The sequence below is a fragment of the Vicia villosa genome, linkage group LG6 (assembly GCF_029867415.1).
Source record: "Vicia villosa cultivar HV-30 ecotype Madison, WI linkage group LG6, Vvil1.0, whole genome shotgun sequence".
Classification (NCBI taxonomy): Eukaryota; Viridiplantae; Streptophyta; class Magnoliopsida; order Fabales; family Fabaceae; genus Vicia; species Vicia villosa.
In genome coordinates this window covers 162678653-162689343 of record NC_081185.1, presented here as the reverse complement: position 1 = coordinate 162689343, position 10691 = coordinate 162678653, and the positions used below count along the sequence as shown (strand labels likewise).

The window sequence follows — 10691 nt, the reverse complement described above, 5'->3', positions numbered from 1 at the left end:
ATAAATTTTATTTTAGTTAAAAGTGGGTTGGTAATAAAGTGTTATATATTTAAATTCATTTATATAATTGTTAGCTCAATAATAAATTTAATTGTAGAAATTTAGTTTATAATCACACAAAAAATTTACTAAAAAATATTCATTCAATCAATTGTTGCAATACAAATTAAAAATTGCCAAAAATGAAAGTGATGAATATGCAAACAAACTCACAACATCTATGTTAATAGCATAATACGACAAATTGCATATGTTTATGAATATAATTATGACTATATTGAAATGTCTGAAACATTCATGCTTCTGAATCTATAGTGTTAATGGCACCAAAGTCATATATTAGATCTGCACTAGATCAAAACTCATCTTTCAATCAGAAACAAATGAACACCGCACAAAGACAGAAAAATAAAATACACCACACAAATACAAGAAATCAAAATAAACAACGATGCACTAAAATGACCTAAAAAAAAACACTAAATGTATGTAAAAATTACTTATTTAACTAATAAAGAATCAAGATCGATTTGGATTTAATTCATGAAATAAAATCAATTTTAATTTAGAGAAATCAAAACCTATCAAAATTAATTCTACATTTTTAAAGTTCACTTTTGCTTCTTTTATAAATGTGAAACCAAATGTGTCATAAGTTTAAAACAACTAATTATACAATATTCTTAAGGCATTTCACGCTAGTTCTAAGCCCAAAAAAGAGGAGAAAAAGAAATCATATTGTAAAGATATTGAATACAAAACTAACCGAGAGATTGGGCTATTGTCAACTCAACACCGTAACATATAAAGCATGTGATCGATGATAGTGTCCCGTTAGAAGCAAGCAAATATAATAATACAACGGTGACGTTTCAATGTATGGATGAACTAAATTCATTACATGATTATGGAATGGAGCGTCGTGAGTCATTATCAAAGTTGCATCACATCACATGCACATGGTGAGATCGGTTTTGAGTGTTGACTAATCAAAGAAGGTTCCTTTCAATATGTTCAATCTTGAGTCTTGACGGTGATCACTATACCAAACCCCTTTGAGTTCAAACTACTTCCATGCTAACCATGTGTTCTGTTTGTTATTGACAATGGAATTACATAAACATATATAATTGTCACCGTTTCTACTAATCGATCACATTTCATTTATATTCATGATTCAGCTAACCGATTACTGACCGATCACATTTCACTTATATTCATATTTCATATGTTTAGTTCTGAACGTGAATTTTACATCAGACAATATAACGTATAAATATAGTGTGAAAATATATAATAAGTGAATATAAGGTGTATCCATGTGTTGCCATGACATAAGCCAAAACCATTTCTTTAAGCCCGTTAGGTAAGGATGATGAAAAGGACCATCACCACTATGCCATGTGGATTGAATATAAACAAATCCTTCCATCATTGACTTTAATCAACTACTAAGTGCGTATGTTAATTACTTTCCTTTAGGAAAATAGTTATTTTTAGCAACTTTTTAAGAAAGCAAAACAAATAATAACTCCCTTAAGCTTATCTTTTTCTATATATATTCCATAAATACCACTTGATTAGTGAAAAAACAAACATACAATTCCTTTCAAAAAATATGTCACTTCACATGAGAAGCAATTCAGTCCAATTAATGACACACTTAACTGCATAATTAGTTTAGTTTCATTTTCAAAAATGAAAAACTAAGCTTGAAATTATGTATACACTCTTAATTATTGATCCAATAATATACTACAGGTGGCTGAGAATATAAACAAGTATATACACATGCCTAAGTAAGCATAACCAATTAAAAAGAAACAAAAAGAGAAGGATTCAAAGCCAAATGAATCATTCATTACATATTCATAAATATTCTAAAGAAAAGAACAAAGCAAAAATAACACTATCAATTAATAGATGCTTCATACATCTTCTATCCAAATTGACACAAAAAAATATTTTATTAATGGATTGAATTGTAAATATTACAAGTTTACAACTTAGCGCACATATTACAAATTTTCTCTAATTCCTCCATCAGCGCTCCAAGTACGTTTTTATTCTAAAATAGCAATAATTATATAACTTTAATAATAACAACAATAAAATGTACAATTTTAATACCATGGAAGAAAATATAACTAAAAAGATAGTATATAGAAAAGTAATATACCAAGAAACAGAGAAAAACAGAGGAAACGGTGTTGACGGAATGATGTTGCTCCACCGTTAAACACTGACGGTGCACCGTTGAACAATCTGATACTTAACGGCGCCGCTATCACCGAGGGAGATTCCGTTACTCTGAGGCCCAAACGTAATAAAAGCAGGACACCGAACAAAAACATGGTAATGACCGGAAATAAAAGCACCAACCTTCCACCTAACTCTACCGTCAAATTTAACGACAACAAGAACGTTTCCGTTACTCTGATCCTGACTAAGACTAGCGGAGTTGTAAGGAGCTACCGGGACGTTGGTCCCGTAGACAAACGGCGACCAAACGTCAACGTCTTTGTGGCCCTGGTACGACGGTGGTATGGCGGTTCTGTAGGTGATCTGCTGGCTCCGGTAAGTGACGAAAGCGTCGAGACGGTCGTAGTAGATGCCAATTTTGTTGTTTGGGTTGTGAGAAGAGACGGTGACTTGGAAATTTGAGGTGAGGAAGTTTGGGACGGTGGCGTTGAAGGCGTAGACGGTGACGTCTTGAAGGATGAAAGATGGTTTGGATGGTTTGAGGATTGCCCAGGTGATGAGGATTGTGAGGAGGACGATGAAGAGGAAGATGACGATTCCCCAGAAGATTTTTCTGATGCGTTTGTGTTTGCTTCCTTTGTGGTGGTTGCACTCTTTTACCGACATGGTTTGAGGTGGTTGTTTTGGGGGAAATAAGGTTTGAAGTTGTTTTGGAGAAAATAAGGTTTGAGGTTTTTTTTTGTGAAAGAAGTGAGAAATGGTTGGAGTGATGGTGGGAGAGAGTGGGGATAATTAGAAGGAGGAGATGGGTTGGAAAGTTATCGCTTTCAAGGTGCTATAGTTTGTTAATAAATAATAGTGAGGATGATGTGTTTGAAAAGATGTGATAAAATTATGTTACATGGTGGAACAATATTGCATACTATATTGCATGAATGATAGCTAGTTCACAATAGGTGTATATTTTTTATTTTGCAAAATTACGGTAATTTATTGTATTTTTCTACAAATATATTGTGATATTAGTATGCATTATGTGTATTACATCGGACACAAATATATTGTGAGATTGTTTATATATGCATTATGTGCATCACATCCTACTATGCAGTAATTCAGAATTTTGTCGAAATCTTGACAAGGGATGATAATAGATTAGATCGAGTTAGATTTTGTTAAGTTTGAGCTTAATTTGTTAAAAAAAATCAAAGTTTAAATTTGATTTGTGTTATATCATAAACTTATTTTTTAGAATGAGTCTGATCTTTTTAAAAGTCTAATTAGTATTTTAACTTACTTAAAAAGTTTATTTCATTTGACATATGAAAATAAGCAATTCAACTAATATGTAAATAGATTAGATAATCAAAAGTACAATAAGACTAAATATTTGTTTACATTGACTTATTTGAGCTTACATAGTAACTTATAGTAACTTAAGTTTTGTGAGATTATTTATTTAAGTTTATTCAATTTATTTTCACAAATTCTTCAAATAGCATTTACTCTTGTATTTTAATATAAATTACATAATACAATATAAAAATAATAAATTTATCCATATTTATTAAAATAGGTCGGTTTGATAAACTTAAATTTTTCTTAGGTGGGGTGCTTTAGATGCTCTTTGCCCGGTTGCATCTAGTTAGGGGTTTATACCCATCTTTTCTTTTTTTCTCCTTTTTGTAACCTTCTTTGGGTTAAGCATCCCTAGTGCTTTTTAATATATCCATTTTGTTTATAAAAAAAAAAAACTTAAATTTTTTTAAAACATGTGGTCTAGCTTGTTTAACTAAATAGCGTTATAAAAAAAATCTAAAACTTTTTTATTTATAAAAAAGTCTCGTTTGGTCTTGATTTGTATATGCTAGGTCATAGACTCTTACTTGATCTGACATATTCTCATTCGTAGTCTTGAATTTAAATTCGGCTGAATTAGTTTATACAAAACTTACTCTAATTTTAAAACAGGACTCTCACTAGATGATATTATTCTTTATAAATTAGTCGGTAGTAAAGCAAAATATCAAAAATTTAAAAAAAAAAATGGTTCGGCTCAACTAAAATGTAGTGTCATTTTCACATCAAATTAAGCTTAAACATAATAAAAGTGAATTATTGTTAGTTCACTGTCATTATTTATTGCATTAGTTAATGAACATGTGATATATATATGACATGTATCCTTTTTTTCACCTTGAACAAATTAAGCAAGTATAGGTTTGGCGGAAAATGTGTAGGGGTGTATATAAGAGTAGTTATTAGCCTCCAATGTCTATAGGATTGCGTGTTTTAGAATTTGCCACTTTATGATTGAAGTTTCCTATCTGATTCAATGTTGCAGTGATTAATTAGGAGTACACACTTGAAAGCAAAAGTGAAATCGCTTACGCTGTCCATTAATGTTGACCAATGTGGAACATAACTAGTGTTGGATTTAAAATAGGCTATTCACATTAAATTTAAAACAATGAATAAATAAAAAAAAGTTGAATTTAAATTTTAAGTAATTTTTGTTTTACCTGCACAAAAAATAGATTTTTATTTATTTTTTGAATATATTAAAGATTTTAAAATTTATTTTTTATAAGTTAAAAGATTATTTTTTCATCAAATTACATATATAATATCTATAATATAAGAAGATCATATGTTATGCAATTGACTTTTCTTCATAAACCTTTTTGTATATTTGGACTGATGAACATAAGTTTCATCTATATATTAGTTGATTTGAATTTCAAGGAAGAATTTTAATTCTCCCATCATACTCATTTCAAATTCAACCTGTATGGTCTCAGAAATTTGCTTGCAAAGAGAGGCATTAGTAGAACCAAAGATTAAGTCTTCAACATAGATCTGAATAATTAAGATATATTTATTTAGAGTTGTACATATTTAGAATGTTAAGGCCGATCAGACAAACTAGCAAAGGATAGAAGAAATGGATTTAGAACAAGACAGATAGGAACTAGGATTAACCTTGAAAACCCTCAAGTCGGCAGATTGTCCTCCTAGTCGGTCGACCCATAATCTCAGCTCGGCAGAGACAACGTTCCAGCTCGTAAGACACGACTTTCCATATCGCCAGACATTACCTATAATAAGGTCGGAGTCGTCCACCCTAGTCGGCCGCGACGGTTACCTACATACGAAGGGCCTCCGCCGTTACAGGAGTTACGATCCTTTAAAAAATGACGACGGAGGTTACTAATGTCACTCATTATGGAGGGGATCCAAGGTTCCTCCATTAATTCTGGTGATTATTGCTTCAGAGGCTATATATAGGGCTCCCGAATGACGGATAAGCAAGACAAGCTTCATCTTCAGCTTGCATCAATTGTACTGCTCAAAACCCTAAAGCTAAAATCTACAAACTCCTTTGTGACCTCATTGGAATCTTCTTCCAGAAGGTAGTTCAAAAGTGTTCTGCAGGAACAAGAGTCTTTCTGAATAAAGTTGTTTCAACCTTTCCTTTTTGAAAACCTCTTTAAATTAAGAAATTACTCTACCTATCGTACGAAGCTCTTGGAGCTTGTTTGAGTCCATAGATAGATTTCTTTAGTTTAAAAAAAATCTGGGTGGACAGAGTCCTCAAACCCAAGAGGTTGTTTGACAAATACTTCTTCAGAAATAACTTCATTTAAGAATGCACTCTTAACATCCATTTGATATAAAATTATATCATAATTGATAACATAAAAGAGAAGGGGTCTGATTGTCTCTAACCTTGCGACAGGTGCAAAGATTTCAGAAGAATATATACCTTCCTGTTGATTGTTTCCTTGAGCTACCAGTCTAGCTTTGTTTCTTACCACCTCTCCTTGTTCATTCAGCTTGTTTCTGAACACCCATTTTGTTCCAATAATGTTTCTATGATTTTGTCTAGGGACCAGATTCGAAACATAATTACTTTAGAATTGGTTCAGCTTCCCTTGCATAGCCACGATCTACCCATCATCCTGAAGGATAGAAAAACACTTAGAAAGGGGGGGTTTGAATAAGTGTAGCTTTAAAAACTTGACAGATAAAAATAAATTGCACAGTTATTTTTATCCTGGTTCGTTGTTAACTAAACTACTCCAGTCCACCCCCGCAGAGATGATTTACCTCAACTGAGGATTTAATCCACTAATCGCACGGATTACAATGGTTCTCCACTTAGTCAGCAACTAAGTCTTCCAGAGTCTTCTGATCACACACTGATCACTCCAGGAACAACTGCTTAGATACCCTCTAAGACTTTCTAGAGTATACTGATCCACACGATCACTCTAGTTACAATCTGCTTAGATAACCTCTAAGACTTCCTAGAGTATTCTGATCCACACGATCACTCTAGTTCCTTACAACTTAATGTAATCAATTCTAAGAGTATTACAATTGCTTCTTAAAAGCTATAATCACAAACTGTGATATTTCTCTTAACGTTTAAGCTTAATCTCACTAAAATATTACAACAGCAATGTAGTGAGCTTTGATGAAGATGAAGATTCTGAGCTTTGAATTTGAACAGCGTTTCAGCAAGTTAATATGAGTTGTTTTTGTTCAGGATCGTTAACCTTGCTTCTCATCAGAACTTCATATTTATAGGCGTTGGAGAAGATGACCGTTGAGTGCATTTAATGCTTTGCGTGTTCCGTACATCATCGCATTTAATGTTATACGCTTTTGTCAACTACCTCGAGCCTTGTTCACGCTGTGTCTACTGGCGTAGCCTTTAATGGCTTTTAACGTTCCTTTTGTCAGTTAGCGTAGCTTGCCACTTGTACTTCCTTCTGATCTGATGTTTGTGAATACAACGTTTGAATATCATCAGAGTCAAACAGCTTGGTGCAAAGCATCTTCTGATCTTCTGACCTTGAAGTGCTTCTGTGCGTGATACCATCAGATCTTCAGTGCTTCTGTTCTCTTGTTCTTCTGATGCTTCCATAGACCCATGTTCTGATTCTGCTTCGACCATCTTCTGATGTCTTGCCAGACCATGTTCTGAGGTTGCATGCTGAACCCTTGAGACAAAGCTTCTGAGCGCTGAATTATGCATACTCTTTATATATTTCCTGAAAAGGAAATTGCATTGGATTAGAGTACCATATTATCTTAAGCAAAATTCATATTATTGTTATCATCAAAACTAAGATAATTGATCAGAACAAATCTTGTTCTAACAATCTCCCCCTTTTTGATGATGACAAAAAACATATATAAATGATATGAATTTGCGATCAGAAAGAGCAGACGGCAAAAGACAAATTACACAGCTATAGCATAAGCATATGAATATGTCTCCCCCTGAGATTAACAATCTCCCCCTGAGATAAATAATCTCCCCCTGAAATAAATACTCGAAGAATTTTAATAAAAGACTTCCCTGATTATTTCGGTAGAGACGATCACATAAGCTTCTGTCTTCAGAGAATTCATAGCTTCTGACTTCTGCTTCCATTGGACAGCTTCAGAACTAGAATTTCTTTAGATCCCTAGAACACTCACAGCTTCTGATTCCTGCTTCCATCTAGGACAGCTTCAGAACTTGAATTTCTTTGATCTTCTGAACATTCACAGCTTCTGATTTCTGCTTCCATCTAGGACAGCTTCAGAACTTGAATTTCTTTGATCTTCTGAACATTCACAGCTTCTGATTTCTGCTTCCATTTAGGACAGTTTCAGAACTTGAGTTTTCTGGATCTTTAGAACCTTCACAGCTTCTGATTTCTGCTTCCCTCGGATAGCTTCAGAGCTTTGAATTTCTACCAACATCACTTCATGCTAGATTTGTATCAGAACATTGTTGAATGTACCAGAGCATCATCTGAGCGTCTCTACATCCTGAAATGTTACAGAACAAACACTAAACGACAAAAGTCAGCATGAACGAGTCAGAACATAAAATGTATATTAGAACACATGATATGTATCAGAGCCATATAGGCTGAAATAATGTATCAGAGCAAATAGAATTTTGTCAAAGCAAATAGACAAATATGGATCAAATTCTATTATCAGTGCTTCTGATTTATTCTTCTTTCTTGCTTCTGATTTCTGAAGCTTGATAGCACTAAGCTTGCTTCAGTTTCCATGAGTTTATTCTTTTTACAGAATAACACTCCTTATGGTTTTGCTTCTTGTGTTTGCTTTGAGGATTCTCTTCACTTCTTTGTACCTGCAAAACACTTAAACCATATAGAACTTGCAGTTCTTGTTAGTAAATGTGTGGGAGCTTTACCCAGCAACTGATAGATTAATCAAATCATTTATCATTTATCTTCTCCCCCTTTTTGTCATAACATCAAAAAGAATATTTCAAAAGATTCAGATGAATAAAACGACAAATAAAAACAGTGGAATGTAAAAACAAAGAAACTTTTCATTGATAATCAAAAGATATTACAAAAGGTTCTTATGTTTAACAAGATGAGAAACATTCCTAGCAAATACATAAAAAGTCATTCCAAGAGGAAATGACTACAAAAATTAAAAACAGCACCCTAGCAAGACACACTCTGTGTCAACCCATCAAGAATCCCTGTGGACTCTTGTCTTCCAGACTAGAATCTCCACTGTAGGAGAGATCCAAGAGACCAAAGAGGAAGAGAGGGACAGTTCACAGACAGAGAGCTAATGTTGCAAACGGGGCTTTCCCTTAACATAGAAGTTAAGAATATCATTCTTAACCTCCTCCCATAACTCAAGAAAGTCTTCTGTCTTTGGGTGAAAGTTGATAACAACATCAAAGAAGAGGTCTGACTTGAGAGGTATTAGGAGAGCCATCCCGAGATATGCAGAGATCTGTCGCCTTTGAGTCATAGATCTTCAACAGGCTTAGGATGAACGCTAGGTTTGAGCTAGGATTTTTAAAAAAAAAAAAAAACTTGTTTGAGCAAGAGAAGAAAACGGAAGAGAGAGAGAGAGAAAAACTTGATGGGGAATGCAAAGAGATAGAGAAGGAGAACACAGATAGAGTGTAATAGAGAAAATATAAGAGGGAAAGAGAAGCGTTTGAAGAGTATTTAAAAGAAAAATAAAATGAAACAAATGATGGATAGCATTTAATGTTACGTGAAATGAGGAGAGATAATAAAGACAAATGAGGTGACTAGCACAGTTACCTATGGTCGGCGTCCCTTTAACTGCACGCGCGCTTATCCATGAACAGTAACGACAGGTTTACCATCCCGAGATAGAACGTTACAGCTGTTTTGCTTTAAAAGAGGTTCTGAATCAACTTAGACAATGAAACGTTAGTAATAACTGAATCATAATTTCTAAAAGATTTCAATCAGAACTTCTGATTAAAAAAAAATCCACTTTCATTTCAGAAGATACTCATACATAAGAACTTCTCATCTTCTCATTCTGGGCATAAATCCATACTGATGTTCTTCAGAATGAACTTAAACCTATCTTCAGCCAGGGGTTTTGTAAAGATATCAGCCCATTGATGGTCTGTATCCACAAAGTTTAAAGATATAACACCCTTCTGAACATAGTCCCTTATGAAATGATGTTTAATCTCAATATGTTTAGCCTTTGAATGAAGAATAGGATTCTTAGATAAACATATAGCAGAAGTATTATCACAGAATATAGGAATGTTACTCTCATATATCTGATAATCTTCTAACTGACTCTTCATCCAGAGCATCTGTGTACTGCAACCAGCAGCAGCGACATATTCTGCTTCTGTCGTTGATAGAGCAATAGTTGCTTGCTTCTTGCTATACCAGGAGATCAAATGACTTCCAAGAAATTGGCAACTTCCTGAAGTACTCTTTCTTTCAATTCTGTCTCCAGCATAGTCAGCATCGCAGAATCCTACTAAGTTGTATTCTTTAGATTTTCTGTAAACTAAGCCAACATTAGTAGTACCTTTCAGATACCTTAGAATTCTCTTAACAGCAGTTAAATGAGATTCTCTAGGATCTGATTGGAATCTAGCACACAAACAAACACTGAACAGAATGTCAGGTCTAGAAGCAGTCAGATATAGAAGAGATCCAATCATACCTCTGTATAACTTCTGATCTACCTTCTTACTTACCTCATCCTTACCTAGGATGCATGTTGGATGCATAGGAGTTTTGGCTTCTTTGCAGTCTAGAAGATTAATCTTCTTCAGAAGTTCCTTCACATACTTGGTTTGGTGAACATACGTTCCTTCTGATGTTTGATTTATTTGTATTCCAAGGAAATACTTGAGTTCTCCCATCATGCTCATTTCAAACTCAGCCTGCATAGACTCAGCAAACTCCTTTCCAAGTGTAGCATTAGATGTTCCAAAAATAATATCATCTACATATATTTGACAAATTAAAATATCCCTTTTAAAGGTTTTACAAAAGAGAGTAGTGTCCACTTTTCCTCTAGTGAAACCATTATCCAGAAGGAAAGAACTTAAGCGTTCATACCAAGCTCTGGGAGCTTGTTTCAATCCATACAACGATTTCTTTAGTTTAAAAACATGATTAGGAGACATAGAGTCTTCAAAA

General features: G+C 33.8%; 1 protein-coding gene across 1 annotated transcript; it reads right to left on the bottom strand.

The window, feature by feature from the left end:
- Positions 1-1948: 1948 nt before the first annotated feature.
- LOC131610925 (NDR1/HIN1-like protein 1) lies at positions 1949-3076 on the bottom strand. Its single transcript, XM_058883013.1, has 2 exons — positions 2180-3076; positions 1949-2068 (listed from the first exon to the last, which is right to left on the bottom strand). The coding sequence occupies exon 1, from the start codon at positions 2866-2868 to the stop codon at positions 2236-2238; it is 633 nt and encodes a 210-aa protein (XP_058738996.1). The 5' UTR covers positions 2869-3076; the 3' UTR covers positions 1949-2068; positions 2180-2235.
- Positions 3077-10691: the final 7615 nt, after the last annotated feature.

Excerpts from the sequence above, each read along its gene's own strand:
- LOC131610925 (XM_058883013.1), bottom strand. The coding sequence starts at position 2,868 with ATGTCGGTAAAAGAGTGCAACCACCACAAAGGAAGCAAACACAAACGC.